Source organism: Bison bison, unplaced genomic scaffold, assembly GCF_000754665.1.
Source record: "Bison bison bison isolate TAMUID 2011002044 unplaced genomic scaffold, Bison_UMD1.0 scf7180017864461, whole genome shotgun sequence".
In the NCBI taxonomy this organism is placed as follows: Eukaryota; Metazoa; Chordata; class Mammalia; order Artiodactyla; family Bovidae; genus Bison; species Bison bison.
The window spans coordinates 10446890-10465124 of NW_011495023.1; the positions used below are offsets into that span (position 1 = coordinate 10446890).

General features: G+C 42.7%; 1 protein-coding gene across 1 annotated transcript in view; it reads right to left on the reverse strand.

The window, feature by feature from the left end:
• The window catches only part of SEPHS1 (selenophosphate synthetase 1), a 24473-nt gene that overhangs the window by 3017 nt on the left and 3221 nt on the right, over positions 1 to 18235 (reverse strand). The window contains exons 2-7 of the mRNA XM_010859936.1: positions 14949 to 15052; positions 12912 to 13019; positions 12095 to 12249; positions 10172 to 10262; positions 8194 to 8293; positions 1599 to 1811 (exon numbers count right to left, since the gene is read on the reverse strand). Coding sequence (XP_010858238.1) covers positions 1599 to 1811; positions 8194 to 8293; positions 10172 to 10262; positions 12095 to 12249; positions 12912 to 13019; positions 14949 to 15052 — 771 coding nt within the window. The remainder of the gene's footprint in view (positions 1 to 1598; positions 1812 to 8193; positions 8294 to 10171; positions 10263 to 12094; positions 12250 to 12911; positions 13020 to 14948; positions 15053 to 18235) is intronic.

Below are 18235 nucleotides of genomic sequence, written 5' to 3' on the forward strand. Positions count from 1 at the left end.
TTACTTTGCCAACTAAGGTCCATCTAGTCAAGGCTATGGTTTTTCCTGTGGTCATGTATGGATGTGAGAATTGGACTGTGAAGAAGGCTGAGTGTAGAAGAATTGATGCTTTTGAACTGTGTGGTGTTGGAGAAGACTCTTGAGAGTCCCTTGGACTGCAAGGAGATCCAACCAGTCCATTCTGAAGGAGATCAGCCCTGGGATTTCTTTGGAAGGACTGATGCTGAAGCTGAAACTCCAGTACTTTGGCCACCTCATGCAAAGAGTTGACTCACTGGAAAAGACTCTGATGCTGGGAGGGATTGGGGGCAGGAGGAGAAGGGGATGACAGAGAATGAGATGGCTGGATGGCAGCACTGACTCGATGGACTTGAGTCTCAGTGAACTCCAGGAGCTGGTGATGGACAGGAAGGCCTGGTGTGCTGCGATACACGGGGTCGCAAAGAGTCGGACACGACTGAGCGACTGAACTGAACTGAAGGCCATAAAAGTGTGTGTGCCTCAAAGTATCTAGGTTCTGTCACTGGCTCTGTCATTAACTTCAAAACAGAAAAATACAAAATATGTGAAAATAAATCTTCATTGGTACCCGAGTAGCTAGGCCAGAATAATTTAATGTATTTTTAAGTAGAAGAAACACAATGGGAAAAAAATATATATGACCTTTTACAAAAAAATGAGACACTTTTCATTTTTTAATAGAGACAAACTATATTAGTTGGTAATATTCATTAGTTCATTCACACTGATTCTACACCTGCCAGACAGCAGGTGCTGTTCTACCAACAGTTCAGCTACCCTCTTGTAGCACACTTCGAGGAAGTGGATTTTGTGATTTTGAGGTCAGGAAGTGGCAGGGTCCTCTCTATGGCTGAGAGGCCCACCTGAGACGACCCCCACCATCCCCACCCCCAGGGCTGGTGCATGGGTGGGGCTTCGTGGTCTTAGCTTCTAGGGGTCAGAATTTCTTATGACCAGGCCAACCTCAGATTGACTACCTAGGGGTTCAGTCTAGGCATGGGTACTTTACTTCATTCCCAGATATTTCAACTCTTTTACCAGGACAGGGAAACAGTTCCTGAGTTATAGAGGAAGTATAACAGAAGTAAGAGAGACTAGGGGGAGGAAGGTGGGGCGGGTAGGGGATAGAACTGAAAGGATGAGACAGAGTCCAGATAAAGAAAAAAAAAGGCGGGGGGGGGACAAAAATAAAAATGGTAATTTGGAGATATCATATACTATTTCATTCTTAAAACACTAATTTTAGACTTTTGCAAGGAAAAAATACAGCCTCGTCAATGTAACCTATGGATACATTAGCTATTTCTTGAGTTTCCAATGGAAACTAGGTGATGACCTATTTTCCCCATATCCTTGCTTCTTCCCATCCCATCACCAAACACTGGACTGAAAACAACACTGCTCATCACAGGAAGGATGGCATGAAGACACCGTGGCAGACGGCAGCAGGCGGAAGATGCTCCCAGCCAAGACCTCACACCTTGGGGCCCTGCTGCTGGACCTGGCTTGCTCCTCCTCAGGGAGGTCCCACTGGCCTCACCAGCATTAACCCCTGACCCGGGCCAGGGCCCCGGTACCTGATGTCTCTGGGCAGGTCCCGTGCATGAGCCCAAACATGTTTCCGCAGGCCTTGCTCACGGCTGCCATCTTGGCCAGGACAGGAAGGTTGTGAATCACAAAGGATACCTCGTTCCTCTGCTGTTTGGCCAGGTTCTGTGCGTGGCCCAGAATCCCGAAGCCCGTGATGTCAGTAGCCGCATGGGCGTTGAATGTGTGCATGAGTCCTGCCGCTGCCGGAGGACAGAGAAGCCTTTGTCATCTGGTGTCATGAACAGAGACTCCTAGAAAACACCCCTCCTCAACTCAAAATCTTACAGATGCTTTGGTCTCAAAACTGCTATTTCGTCAGGAAGACGGCATACAGGAATGATGAAAGCTGGATTTTAAAGATTAGTAAAACCTGGAGTAAAATTCTGAAAGTTGGTTTTGTAGTTCATTTTGAATCACTCGGAACAGCAGCTTCAACCAACAGTAAAGCCCTAGTAAACCAAAATACCTGTAGAGAGGAAATGCTACCTCAACGAAAGATAAATCTGTCATACTCTCCTAAAATCAAAGAACAAGACCTTTTAAGACTGTCTGATCTAAATTCAAGGTACATTCCTGGTATCTGAAAGGTTAATCTTTTATTTTTTAATTAAAAAAAATTAGTACATTTTCTAGAATAGTCTTAGGTTTACAGAAAATTTAACAGAAAGTTGCCATACTGTCCCTACCCCCCAGCCATCTCTCCTACAGTAATAGCCAGCATCAGTGTGCTGCCTTGACAGGTCAGGACTCATATGTTACTGTTAACTCCAGTTCACAGTTTACACTGGGGTTCACTCTTGATGTCTATGCGTGCAGCAGAAGTATGAGCTCGTGTATCCAGTCATTAGAGTATCATAGAGTATTTTCACTTCCCTGGAAATCCCAAGTTCCACCTTTTCACCCACTCCTCCAACCCTTGATCTTTCAACTTTCTCCATCATTTTGCCTTTTCCACAAGGTCAGAGTTGGAATTATACAGAATTTGATCTTTTTGGATTGATATCTTTCACTCAGTAATGTGTTCTTAAGGCTCCTCCATGTCGTGATAATTCTCTTCAGCACTGAGCAATATTCCACTGTTTAGATGGACCACAATTTATATATTTACCAACTACTGAAGGACTTTAATATTTATACTAATTTATATAAATATAAATTTATATATTTACCAACTACTTCCAAGTTTTGGCAATTTTGAATAAACCTACGACAAACATCCATGTGCAGGCTTTTGGGTGGATAGAAGCTTTCAATTCATTTGAGCAAATACCAAGGCACACAACTGCTAGATCACATTAGCAGATTTAGTTTTGCATGAAACAGCCAAACTATCTTCCAAAGCAGCTGTACCATTCTGCATTCCCATCAGCAATGGGCTGTCCACACCTTCACCAGCATTTGGTATTGACTTTAGCTATTCTAGTGGATGTGCAATTCCCTAATGACATACGATGTGGAGCATCTTTTCATATAATTATTTGCCATCAGTGTATCTTCTTTGGTGAGGTGTCTGTTCAGCTCTCTCCACCCCACCCCCCACCGTTTTTTAATTGGATTTTCTTATTGTTGGGTCTCAAGAGTTCTTTGCCAATTCTGGATACCAGTCCTCTGTCACATGTGTTTTGTAAAGATTTTCTTCCAGTCTGTGGCTTGTCTTTTCATCCTCAGTCTCTTCTATAGAGAAGTTTTTTATATTAATTAAGTTCAACTTGTCCATTTTTTTTAATGGATTTGTGCTTCTGGTGTTATCTCAGTAGCTATTATCAAACCCAAGATCACCCAAGTTTTCTCCTATGTCATCTTCTAGGAGTTTAGCATGTTTGCATTTAGGTCTACAATCCATTTTGAGTTTATTTTTATGATGGGTTTAAGACCTGTGTCCAGATTCATTTTTTTACCTATGGATGTCTAATTTTTCAAGAACCATTTCTTTAAAAGATTTATCCTTTGCTCCTTTGTCAAAAATCAGTTTAACTATACTTATGCAGGCCCATTTCTCAGCTTTCTATTCTATTCCACTGACCTCTCTTTTTTAACCAACAACATACTATCTTAATGTCTGCAGTTTTATATGAAGTCTTGAAGTCGGGAGGTGTCAGTCCTCCAACCTCAACATCGTGTTGACTGTTCTGGGTCCACTGCTTTTCCATGTAAACTTCAGAATCAGTTTGCTGATACTCACAAAATAACTTGCTAGAACTGCAGTTGGGATTGCATTATACCTATAGTTGGGAAGAACTAACATCTTGACAATACTGAGTTCTATCCATGTGCACGGAATACCTCCATTTATTTACATCTTTAATTTGTTTCATCAGTTTTATAGTTTTCCTCATACAGAACTTGGACATGTTTTTAGAGTCGCACCTATGTATTTCACTTTGGGGATGGGGAGAGTAACTGAATTGCTAATTTTTAAAAACTAAGTGTCTTTCTCATGAAATGAAATATGCCATATGTTTACAGAAGTGCTCTGGGGTAAATGCTTTCTCTGTTTTTTGGCTATACTAGGTCTTCGTTGCTGCGCTCGGGCTTCTCACTGCAGTGGCTTCTCGTTGCAGAGCACAGACTCTAGGGCGTGTGGGCTTCAGTATTTGTGGCATGCAGGCTTACTTGCTCCATGGCATGAAGAATCTTCCAGGACTGGGGACTGAACCTATGTCCCCTGCATTGGCAGGCAAATTCTCATCCACTATACCACTAGCAAAGACCTGCTTTTTGATATACATTTCTCTCTTTGGGCTTCCCTGGTGGCTCAGAAAGTAAAGAATCCACCTACAATGCAAGAGACCTGGGTTCGATCCCTGGGTCAGGAAGATCCCCTGGAGAAGGGAATGGCTACCCACTCCAGTATCTTGGCTGGGACATCCCACAGACAGGAGTGTGGCAGGAGGCAGTCCACCGGGTCCCAAAGAGTTGGACATAACTTAGTGACTAAGCACAAGTTCATCAAATCTCTCATTTATCTTTCCTTAGACCAGAATCTTTTACTTAGGTATATCGTCAACAACACACGCTGAGAGGAGAATTGACCCCATTCTGGTTCATAGTGCTAGCTAAGCAACACTGAGAACAGGCCATCCTATTCACATACCTACACCTGGCACAGTGGGTCAGTCAAGGACATTTAGCAAAGCCATAACCTCCACTTCAGCTCTTCCTGACGCCGTCCTAGACAAGCTCTGAGTACCAGAGTGGACAAGAGGACACAATGAATCCTACAGTCAGTAAGTGTGTGTCAGGCGCTCAGTCGTGTCCAACTCTGTGACCCTGTGGACTGTAGCCTGCCAGGCTCCTCTATATCCACGGAATTCTCCAGCAAGAATGCTAGAGTGGGTAGCCATTCCCTTCTCCCTCCTGACCCAGGGATCGAACCCAGGTCTCTTGCATTGCAGGCAGATTCTTTACCGCCTGAGCCACTAGGGAAAAGGGATTCTACTTTTAAGGTATTGGTCACCACTTCTCTTATATACGGAATGACTGTTGCTAATTTTTATTATAAAAATTTCAATGAAACACAAAAGCAGAGAGAGGAGCACACCACCATGAATTCCCACATACCTAACAATACCCAGCCTCAAGTGTTACCACCAATCTGCTGGGGTCTCATCTTTTCCTGCCTGCTTGCTGGGGGATGTGAGAGGTGATATGGAAACTTTAAAGCCAACCCCAGTCATGTCCCTTAGCTATCAGTATTTCTATGTGTGCCTCTAAAAGATAAAAAAACTTGTAACAGCCACAATATCATTATCATACCAACAAAATGAACACTACATTTGATTGCTTTCTCTGAAACATCACACCAGTTTCCTCTCAGTGTCATTTATTTGTGGAGACTGAGCCACTTTTTCCTACAGCATCTCCTCCATTCTGGATTTGGGGATCTTCTCCGATGCAAGCATGTTCTACCATCTTCTCTATTTCCTGTACTGGTGTTTAGGACCAAGGCTCGAAGAGACTCAGGTTCTTTTTTTCTGGCAAGAATCCTTCATGGGGAATGGGGGGTAATATCATCAACATGAACCTTTCACTAAAAGCTTCTAGCAGCCACTGATGTTTTTTTTGTCTTGAGGTTCATTTAATCATGGGACAGCAAAAATGGCAACTCTGTAATTCAACCATTCTTCCTGTATTTATATGATTTCGATAAAAGAATTTTTGAGAAAATTCGGTTTCCCTGAAATTCACTCTATACAAGACAGGTAAAGTAAAAGGATGACCACTTTTATTTTAGAACAAGTTGGTGACCCAGGTGACCAAGAAGTTTTAATTATCATTTGTTTAGATACTTGATATGGTCACTCTGGTCTCTGATAGTCAAACTGTACCCTCCACCCCCATGAAGTGGGAGCCCCCTGAAGTTGTGGGGATGTGACACCACCACCACTTCCAGGCACAGGAAATCAAGCTTATCTTCTGTACTTCCTGCCCCAGAGCTGGAACCTGCCATTTCCCCAGGGAGTCCTGGTACTTTTTAGTGGAAAACAGTAACTTTCCGACCAGGGGCAATAAGACTTCACCCTTCACTGCTTCTAGGTCTTTTCAACAGGTTCAGAAATAAACATTTTCAGAGAAAAAAAATAATCCTGAGTTCACACTGATAATTCAAAATTAAAGATGATAGTTTTTAATTAATTTAAAACTGTCTTACTTCTCTTACTTAGATCGTCTTACTTCTCTCTAAAGTCTTTGTTCCTAATTACATTCACTTATTTATCTCAATATACAACATTCTCACAAACACAAACCCACTGACAACAATGAAATATTTTTGTGGATTTTTGTCTTAAGGATGTACACAGAAAATACCAGGCTCAAAGAGATTTGAAATAATTCTTCTTCATGTCATTTTGCCACTAGCTTAGACGTTGGACAACCTTAAAAAATTTGGTTTGGATTCATAAAATATGCTCTTTTCATTTAAGTATAGAAAACTACATAAAACATTTGTTTCCAAGTTGAACTCATGAAACAAAGCATGTTCAGAGGGTCTGCTTCCTCCCTGTTCTCTTGTATATGTAATAATTTTTGTTAATGACTTATTTTTCCACTGTTTCTTTTTGAAAGTATAAAATACACATTATTACTTCGTATTTATTTATGAACACACAAAACGTAGCATACTACATACATGCTCTGTCCTTCGCTTTTTTCACTGGCCATATCCTACAGATAGCTTCCTGGTAATAAAGCTCTCTCATTCCTTTTTCTAGGGAATAGTATTCCACTGTGCATGGAGACTAGACAATCCCAGTCAGTCACCCAGTGATGGACCTTCAGATTGCACCCTTCTTTTGCAATTATAAATAGTGCTTCAACGAATAGTGTTGTACACACGTTATTTCATATTCTGGCCACTGTAGCTTTGGGATAGACTCACGGAAGTGGGAATTCTGGGTCAAAATAAACGTACACTTAATTTTGCTGCATACGACCAAAGTGTTCTGCCATATCCCTATCAAGAATGTCTAAAACTTAAGGATAGAGGACTCTTAACTGCACAAATATAAGTAAACTAAAAATCTATATGAGTAAAACTAAATCCATTACAAATCACTTTCGAACTGTTAAACTACTTAATTTGAAGGACAAAAAAAAAAAAACTTCTTAAACATGGCACAGTAAAAGAAGTAGGAATGAAAAACCTTTGTTGTAAGTGATGAGAGTATCAGAGAACAAAGAATTAAATAATTACAATTCAACTTAATTTGGAATAAAGCCAAAGACATACTCTTGGAATGCAGGGAAAAAAAATTACAGAAAAATTTTATCTCAAAATAAATTGTTCAAAAGTAGGCAAAAGGCAAATTAGTTACAGCATATTGTTCTGAGAGAACATCTAGCCATTAAAAATCATGTGTATTAGAATTATATAATATGGAAAAAAGAATTTAGTAATATTAAGAATAAAAGCAAATTCCAGGGACTTTCCTGGTGGTCCAGTGGGTAAGACTATGCAATTCCACTACAGGGGGCATGGGTTTGATCCCTCCCTGGGTGGGAAACTAAGATCTGGCATGCCGCTCCATGACCTGCCCCCGCCAAATTCCAAATACAAGTAAAATGTAAGCTAACCATTAGTTTACAACATCAACAATAAGATAAAAGTAAACTACCAACCAACCAAACATGGATAAAAATCTTAGGAAAATACATAAAAGTATTAAAAAAAATACATAAAAGTATTAACAGAAGTTATTTTGGGGTGGTGGGACTATGAATAATGTTTTCCCTTTACTTTTTATATTTTCTAAAAACTTTCCTATAATAAGCATATGATTTTTTCTCCTCTAAAGCAAATCACATTTACCCCGTGCTTATGTCAAGAACACGCAAGGTGTCTGGATTCCCACCAGGAATCCAGGTGGGTTAGGGCTCTAGGCACTAACAGAAGGGGTTGTGCAGTCACTGGCCAAACCTGGCTGGTGGCCAGTTCCTCCAGCTAAGATTTTTTTTAAAAAAACAACGTTAAAAGAGTCATGAGGAGAAAAAAAATCAGTGCAACTGAGACCGTGGCCCACAAAGCCTGAAAGAGCTCCCTTCCTGCGTCTCAGAAAGCCTGCTGACCCGGCCCAGCCGTACCTGTCCTGTTGAGCCTAGCCATGTTCATCATCGCCTCCTGGTATGCCAGCTCCACATCCTCCTGGGTGACCACTAGCTTGATTTTATTCCACTTCTCAGGCTGATGACAGGAACACAGATGAGGGAGCAAAGAGAAAAAATGTGATCAATCTTTGTTTCTAACCACTGAAACAGCCTATTTTTTCCTTAGTCATCTTGAGGAGTTTTACTTATCTAATTCTGCACACAAAATTAAGTTTTCTAACTCCCCAACCCCTGTGATTATTATTTTAGGTGTCCGCTAGACGTTACTATCACGGCATCTTCTCTGCTCTCAGCTGCACCTCTGTAGTCCAACACTGCAGTTTACTGGAAACGTGAAACCAGCAGGATAGTTGTGAATGTCCTTAGGTTCTCCTCTTCATCTCCCCTCGTAAGCTGATGGCTCACAATTTTCATGTTTTCGTGTTAACTGTGTTAATATTCTTACTGACTCTCCCTGAATTCTGAGAGCAAGTCCTCTTGAGGGACAAATGAATGGGAAAGAACTTCAACTTAGCATTGGCTCCAATGACGTTGAGAGTGACCACACAGCACATCCTCTGAAACACCACTGTCTTCCCTCTTCCTCCCCAGTCTGATAGTCAAAGAGCCTAGCGTCACGATGCTGGGTTCACGACATACAGTCATGGTACATTAATGGCCAGCATTCATGAATTCACTCATTTTTAGCAACACTCAATAATCTACCGCCCAATGGAAATCTATCTGTGTACCTCCCTTATTCCCTGCCCCTCAGCTCTCCCCAAGAGGTAACAACGATTTTGAATTTTATACTTGTCATTTTCCCGCCTTTTGAAAAGCAGTATCCTCATACATACAGACGCCCAAACAATACTCTTTGATTGCTTCTGACCTTTATGAAAGGGTATCACTCTGTTACTTAGTCTTTGAAACTTGCTTTTTTCCAGTTCTGACCACCTTTAAGAAATTGGTAAAAAGCAAAGTCCTGTGGTCTGATTGACAAGTAATCATACTAGATGGGAAATGTCCCCATCATTGCTGAATAAGAAGGGAAAAATATCTAAAGAATACGGCCTCCTTAGAGATTCTCTCTGCTGTGTGTCAAATTAAGATCTATCTGATTGATGAGTAACATAAAATTACTCTTTTCCAATTGTTTCTCAGGACTAGTGGTTTCAGATGTCAATTGCAGAAATTGAAAGCAGTGAGATATGTGAGAATATACCACAGTCATTCATTTTTGAGTTGCTACAGCAATGAAGAAAGTCTTAAAGGAAGAATGATTGATCATACTGCAGTAGAAAGTGACTCAGGATAAGTATCTTTATATTCTAGATGCTTTCTCCGTAAGATGATTATTTATCAAAATGTTCTGATTCACTAATTAGCTTAAAAAGATAAAACAAGCAACCAGAAATGACCAAAACACTCATGACGAAATTGTCAATAAGCCTGGCCTTATTTATACCTCAAATATCAAACTTTGCACACATTCTCTTATGTATTAATTTTCAATGATAAGATATAGCCAGCTCATTAACTAATGAACAGATAAACTCAACTGTTTCCCAAATTCTCTTTATGGAGTACTTCTGAACTTTAAGCACTCGATACATGAAACTTGGATTTAATAAAAGAATAGGGACAACTCCCAGGATTTCTGTAAGGTCTAGATTGACACTATACTCTCTGGTACTACAACTAGAAGAGTGCATCAAAAAAAAAAAAATTTTTTTTTTTAATATATATGTATTTACTTGCCTGGCCAGGTCTTAGTTGCAGTACATGAGATCTTTAGTTGCAGCATGCAGCACCTCTAGTTGGGGCATGTGGGATCAGGTTCCCTGACCAGGGATCGAACCCAGGGCCCCCTACACTGGGAGCATGGAGTCTTAGCAACGGGACCACCAGGGGAGTCCTCAAGAGCTCATTTGAGAAGACACACTGCTGACACCAGAAGGTGAAGGTCACTTACAATATCCAGCCACTGGTGCACAGCCACGGCCACTTGCGTCCCCAAAGGTTTTGTCAGGACAAGCACGTCACCCGGCACTGCATTATCTGGCCTGAAGAAGAGAACACTGGCAGTTTCTCATCAAATTAACCAAGGAGATAAGCTCACCATCGGTTAAACAAAAGAAAGCAAAGGCTAGTAAAACCACGTGTGTTTGCGGTCACTTACTCATATTTAAGCCAACTACTGCCATGTACTGGCAGCAGAGCTTTACCATTTACTGCTGGGGCGACGGATGAACAAAACGAAGCATTAAATGAAAAGTGGAGAGGCCACGACTTCAACACTCAGGACGATGACTTACTAGTTTCCCAAAAAGGCAAACTGCTTAGACTTCAAAGACATCATCAGGCCCTGATTCAGTCACGCTCTGTACTTTTCAACACAGACCCACCAGGGTTCTGAGGCAACAAGACTTCTGAAACAAACACTGTTCTTTCTTTTTTACAATCACTTATATAGCAGAGACACAGGTGGGCTTTCTCAGGCTGTTCCATTATGGGTCTGTTTTGGTAATTTTACCATCAGTGTGTCAAATTCACAGTTATGAACAGTAAGTTTCCTTGGTACCCAGGATCCCTGGTTGGGCCCTGTTTTAAAGACAGAAGGCAAATACCAAAAAAAAAAGGCACCCCTAAAAACACAAAGACTGCGCCCCCGAACAAAACTCCTGTCTCACTAAGTACCCTCATGACTAGCACTCATGTCTTTCTTGTCCTGGTTCAAGGAACTGTCCACACAGTCGTCTGGTCCCCCGACAGTGGACAACAATCATCCAGGTGGGTTAAAAACCTGCAGGCACACCCTTTCACGCTTCTGGAATTGTGAAACACGTGGACCCGGCACCCGCTCACAAAACCCACTCCACAAATGGAGCTTCTGATTCCTTCAGAGAACAGGGCAAGGTGGTTTTCTTAATAAGATTTTAATAATTTTCTTAATTTTTCTTAATAAGGTTTTCTCAAACATGAAAAGTGACAACTTGTGTTAAGAGAGAAACTTCTCCAAAGACGTGGCAATGGCCTGAAGGCACATGAAAAGATGCTCTTAGCATTAGCCATCAGGAAGATGCAAATCAAAACCCACTGAGGTATCATCTCACACCCACTAAGACAGCTATTATCAAAAACAACAGTAAAGAAGCGGGTGATGCTGCTATAAACATTCATGTGCAAGCTTTCTGTGTGGACATACATTCCAGTTCCCAGGCGCAGATATCTAAGAATTACTGGGTCATGTGGTGACTACTGAACCCGAGGAACAAAACCAGCCGCACCATTTTACATTCCCCACAGCCATGGACACGGTCTGCGGTGTCGCCACATCCTCACCAAGACTTGTTCACTGTCTTTTTGATACCTATGTCCACACAGGAAACTTGCACACGAACGTTCACAGCAGCATCACTCGCAACAGGGGGAAATAGCCCAGAGGCCTGTGGCCTATGAATGGGTGGACACACTGCGGTCTGTCCATACCATGGAGTGTTTGTTATTCAGCCATAAACAGGAATGAAGCACCAACACACGTGCAACACGATGAGCCCTGCAAACATGCTAGGTGAAAGAAGCCGGACATAAAACATCACTTGTTGCACAGTTCCATCTATATGAAATGCCCAAAACATGCAAATCCATGAGACCAGAAGTAGATTTGTGGATTTTAGGGAATGGGGGAGGAGGGAGTTAGTAGTAGCTGCTATGAATACGAGGTTTCTTTTTGAGGAGATGAAAATGTTCTGGAATTGGACAGTGGTGATGGTTATATAACTCTATGAATACTAAAAACCAATACACTGTATACTTTAAAAAACTGAATTTTATGTTATGTGAAATTGTGGGGAGCGAACCAGGCCAGGTGACATGAAACAAAAAAACGACTTACATGATAAACTCGTTGGGCTGGCAGACAGTCGTAGCCACACCTCCTAAAACAATCCAGGGGTTTAGCACTGTTTGGCCGCCCGTTACAGACGTTCCTGCCTCCTCTGCTGCATCTTTAAAACCCTGTATAATTAGGGGCATCACTTTATCCCTTTCCTAGGGTTTAAAAGGAAAATTAAAAGTCACATCATTCAGCTGAAGACCTGGAAAAGAGAGTCTATACACTTACAGCTATGAAAAGATCATAAACCAGAAAAGATCAGAGTTTCCGGAAGGGGAAGGGAGTAACAGAAAGAGCTCACTTTTGTTACAGAGTGAGTAACAGCTCACTCTGTAGCCCTTTTATCACAAGTTGGAAGAGGCTGCAGGTTACAATGTGAATGGAGCTTGGACAACAGAAGTGAATTCTGGAAATGGGCTGGGTGTGCAGGGCTGCCTGCATCTGAATGGGCTCTCTACACGGTCCTCAACCACCCAAGACCAGCTCACGTGCACCCCCACGTCTGCCCCAGATGGCTGTGTCCAAGCAGAGGCCCAAGAGCACCTTGTGGGGGCAGACAAGAGCCCACTGAACGCTCAATTCTTATGCGCAGGGCGAACTATGGCAGGGCGTGGGGATGAAACCAATTACCTGTCAAAAATAATCTAAACAGGAATTCACCTCTGAGTCAAAGAACAGGTCAGGCAGGGAGGCCACAGATGCTCCAGGTGAGCAGTGGGACACCCCGACCCCACCACTGTCTATGTCACCAGCCAGTGACCAAAGGGAAGGGTGACGGCCTCGGTGCCACAGCCTAGGCTGGAAGGCTCCTACTCACCCTGTCCGTCATTTTATTACTGACTCCAAGGAGCATCAGCATGTTGTCGCACTCCGTGACCCCCATGGCGTAGAGGTCACTGAGGACGTTGGCACAGGCTATCCTGCCCTGGAAGAGAAGGGAGACGTGAGCGGGGACCCCAGGGGACTTTCCGGGGCAGGCACAGAGAGCTCAGCTGCCCAGAGGCACCCGGGAGGGGACTTTCCAGGATGTGGGCCTCAGCAGCTGTGCTTCACACACTCGCTGCCTTTCCTCCACCACAGAACCAAGCTCAGACGTTCCTGCCACCACCTCTCCTCCATGCAGCACGCAGCATTTCCATGTTCTTCACCATTCTAAAACATCAGGAGAAAGCTGCCATTTATTTAGGTGCGGAACCCAGAGCAGGGAGATGGTGGAGAGAAGTGGGCATGGTGCAGATGGTTACAGAGGAGCCAGAGTGGAAATGCTGGGGAACAAACATCTTAAAGAAAATGTGGAAACAGTCACTTATCCTGAACAGATTCTTAAAAAGGGCCAACTTTTACTGGTTACAGAGAAGATGGGTTTTATGTACTCGGAGAAATTTTTGGACTCCTTTCCAAAGCTGTATGAGATAAACAGGAAAATCATCTTGGTTAAAAAAAAAAATAGAAGAAATGAACAACACCTAGCCCTGAAACCAGATTGTTTTCTAAGAAAAAGGAAGGCAATTCCTAGTAAACTATATAGTTTTATTGAGGAACTTTGAACTAGTACTCAATAGAAAGGTGGAAAATAAAAAATAATTTCTGGTTATTTTAACAATTATTAATATTAATAATTACTTATAAAAAATAAAAGATTTTCTACTGCCGACGGAGATTGAAAAAAATTTTTAAAGTTGCCTTTCTCTAAACAGCAAAGGAGAAATTGACAAACTTTTCTTTTGACATAAGAGTAATCAAACTGCAAGTTACTATATCACTTCCAGTGGCCATTTCATTGCTGGTTTATTGTTATGTTGTCTTACAACTTCTGGGCAGGTTGGCAGGGAGCTGGATCACCTCCTGTGACTCACTCACGAGGCAACAGGGGCAGTGTGGTTGGCATGCTGGGAGGTGCCAACCACAGGCCAGGCTGCAGAGGTGTGCTGCTCCCTCTGTGCTAGGCTCTCAGGTCCTTCCGCAAGATGCTGGGAGAGGATGCATTCTGGTTCCAGCCACCTGGGCCCCCAGTCAGATAGGACACCAGAGGCATGGCATGCATGGGAGCACTGCTTTAGAGGAGAGACAGCTGGCTGTGTGGGCAGGAGACAGGTTTCTGGGAGCCCATGTGCTTGTCTTGGGACCTGAGTGGTGAACACTCCCTCCTCGCCTCGTTCCCAGTGCCCCTGGCACCAGGAGGGGCCTTTGGCACTTCCTACGGATAAGATGTTCCCAATCTCTTCATTGGCTCCTCCCAGCTGCCAGGGTGCAAGGAAGGATCCAGCTGGGTAGATGGAGGGGCTGCTGGCAGCAACCCACAATGAGCAGGTGGGGGTATCTGAGCAGAGCGTGATCAGCAGGGAGACCCATGGGTTACCCTATGGAATACAGACATGGAGAGAGGCATGACCAGAATCAGGATCAATGGTTAAGTTCACTGTGATGAGATGCTAAGCTCTCTATTTCTGGACAAAAACATGCAGGATCTGTCCTATTACAGAGGATAGTGAAACACAGGAAAGTGGAGTTTACAAATGTCAAAGAAAAACATGGACAAGGAAACAAAAGGAGAAAACTAGAAACACATCATTCCATAGACACACTGAAAAGGTGCTTTGGCAGAAAGACGTGCACAGGTACGAGAGCAGCAGGGGACACCCCACATCCGCTCTGCCTGCCTCACGCACGGTACCAAGTGTGAGCAAGGGAGCAATCAAGTCAGACCCTCAATGGCAGAGTCATGGTGGGAGGAGTAACAACAGTCTGTACAGAACAAAAACAAACACACACACACACGTACAAAACCCAGCCACCACTCCAAACCCAATGAGTAAGCAATTCCAGATGTAAAAGTACGTAGGGTCAAACTCACCATCATGTAAGGGTCATCGACGATGGGATAAATGTAATCTGTGGTTTGAACCAAGGAAAGGCCGCCGTGCCTCAGAGGAATGACACAGGTGTCCATCCCGATGCCTGCAAAGACGGGAGTCACCATCATCCAGAAGTCAACAGGAGAGTGGGGTCATTTTGTACCTTCAGTGTTCTGACAGGAGGGGTTTTGCACAGGACTCTTATGGAACACTGCTCACTGCCAACAAAGCAATGTGCTTCTTATCAAGAAGTATAACCGAAATAAATGCAAAACAAAACCAGCTTAAGATAGCAAACGAGAAGACAATTTGTTAGGTGTGAAGACTCAACTTCAACATGGTACAATTTTGAGACTCTAATGATGCCTTGAAGAGAAATTTTCCTTTCTTTTATTGTTATCATGTGATTGGCACCACAGAGAATTTCCGTAAAGATGAGAACAGCACAGAAGGAACTTCGGTTGTCTTCTCCATAGTTAGCCAAGAGTACATCTTTGGGTATCATTCTGTTTTTCCAACAGAAAATCTGTAAAATATTTTACACATATAAAATGCTATTCCACATTTTAGTAAAAAATGACCCCAAAACGACAAAGCTAGAACAAGTATTCATCGACTCTAATCAAGCACGCACATAAGCACTGTGGTGCCCACGGGGTCTTACACTTGATGGGCTATTTAGAGATTATTCCCTTTCCTGAAATTGGTTTAGAAACATCAAGACTAGTTACTGTAGGTCATATTTCTCAAAAAAAAAAAAAAAAAAAAAAAAATCACTTGTAATGCAAACACTATGTGCTTTCCCAACACATCTCTCAAGGGGACACCCCCCAGCCCTTAGGAAGCATTTCGACTTTGCAACACAATGGGCAAAGGACAAATCAGGAGGAAGTACAAAAGGAGGCAGGTAGATTCACCCAGAATCCCAAATGAAACAAGAATAAATCACACCCAAATCCCACAGAGAGGACTACCTGTGAGCTTTCACAATTGCCCCTGCAGACAGGCTGAGTCCCAGGGGCAGTCTGTCAAGGTCTGATCCATTATTACTAATACAGAAATAAAATCAAGTTTAGTAAAACATCACTCTGTGATGGCAGGCTGATTTTTTTATTACCACCCTAGATGGCAAAGCAGAAACTCTTGGTGGAAGATCCAGTTAGGGAATAGAAGGTTTTCTTTCAGAATGGCAAGCCTCACAAATTTGTGACCATGGAACACTCATTACCAGCGATCAGGAAGTGTGCAACAGTTCATCTCATTCGATGCATGTGCACAAAAATGCCCACTAATGATACTCTGCAGCACTCAAGTGGAAACAAGGCAAGAACCACAATTAAACTCACATGATTCTCCTGAAACTGATCATTCCAACAACTGGGTATTCCAAATACATTACTATTCACTTTGGAAAAGAGGGAAGGTTCCCTTTTAGGTTTCCATATAAACTACAGGTCTATAGAAAGAGACACTAAAAAAGAGTTGCTGAAAGTTAGCTTTAAGTATTTCCCAACATGGGAATCTTAAACTTGAATTCAATCTTGATTTGTAGAGCAGTTAATTTCTCTCTCTCTCTATCCAGCATCAGAGAGTGTGACCGTGACTCCTGAGCACACTCCTGGGGCTGACAAGAAGCTCCCATCACCCACATATCCTCTCTCCACGAGGACACCACTGCATGCTTAGGAGGGTCTAGCGCTGTCCACATGGGAACTGCCAGCCACACATGGTAAGATATGGCAATTTCAGAGTGACACGCGCTGCCAAGTGTAAAACACACACTCAGTTTTAAACACTTGGACCTGAGAAAAACCTCAGCTAGCATCTCGTTAGCAGTGTTTTACATTAATTATGCATCCAAATGACATTTTTACATATAAAGTTAAAACATAGTAGAATTAAATTCACCTGAACTGGACATGGAACAACAGACTGGTTCCAAATAGGAAAAGGAGTTCGTCAAGGCTGTACATTGTCACCCTTCTTATTTAACTTATGTGCAGAGTAGCTCATGAGAAACACTGGGCTGGAAGAAGCACAAGCTGGAATCAAGATTGCCAGGAGAAATATCAATAACCTCAGATATGCAGATGACACCACCCTTATGGCAGAAAGTGAAGAGGAACTCAAAAGCCTCTTGATGAAAGCGAAAGTGGAGAGTGAAAAAGTTGGCTTAAAGCTCAACATTCAGAAAACTGAGATCACAGCATCTGGTTCCATCACTTCATGGGAAATAGATGGGGAAACAGTGGAAACAGTGTCAGACTTTATTTTGGGGGGTTCCAAAATCACTGCAGATGGTGACTGCAGCCATGAAATTAAAAGACGCTTACTGCTCGGAAGGAGTTATGACCAACCTAGATAGTATATTGAAAAGCAGAGATATTACTTTACCAACAAAGGTCCATCTAGTCAAGGCTATAGTTTTTCCAGTGGTCATGTATGGATGTGAGAGTTGGACTATGAAGAAAGCTGAGCGTCGAAGAACTGATGCTTTTGAACTGTGGTGTTGGAGAAGACTCTTGAAAGTCCCTTGGACTGCAAGGAGATCCAACCAGTCCATCCTGAAGGAGATCAGTCCTAGGTATTCATTGGAGGGACTGATGCTGAAGCTGAAACTCCAATACTTTGGCCACCTGATTCAAAGAGCTGACTCAATGGAAAAGACCCTGATGCTGGGAGGGATTGGGGGTAGGAGGAGAAGGGGACGACAGAGGATGAGATGGCTGAATGGCATCACCAACTCGATGGACATGAGCTTGAGTGAACTCCGGGAGTTGGTGATGGGCAGGGAGGCCTGGAGTGCTGTGATTCATGGGGTCGCAAAGAATCGGACATGCCTGAGCGACTGAACTGAACTATTTTTTAAAACTATTTATTTACTTATATGACTGTGCTGGGTGGTCTTAACTTTAGCATCAGGATCTTCTGTCGCAGAATGTGAATGCTTAGTTGTGGCATGTGGGATCTAATTCCTCAATCAGGGATCAAACCCAGGCCACCTGCATTAGGATCAAGAAGTTTTAGCTACTGGACCACCAGGGAAGTCCCTGATTCTTTTTTTGTTTTTTTAATGGAACTACCTGTAGTAGAAAAATCTAAATGACACAGCGGGCTCATCTCATTTTTCTTTGGGACAGCACTAGTCTGTAGTGAGTGGTTTACAAATCCTCTATCAAATTTCAAGAATAGAAGACAGAGAGGGTGAGCCTAGGTTAGGCCATGGGATTTGAAAACGAGTGTATCAAGTATGAGAGAGGACAGAGGCACAGCGTAGGTGGAAATA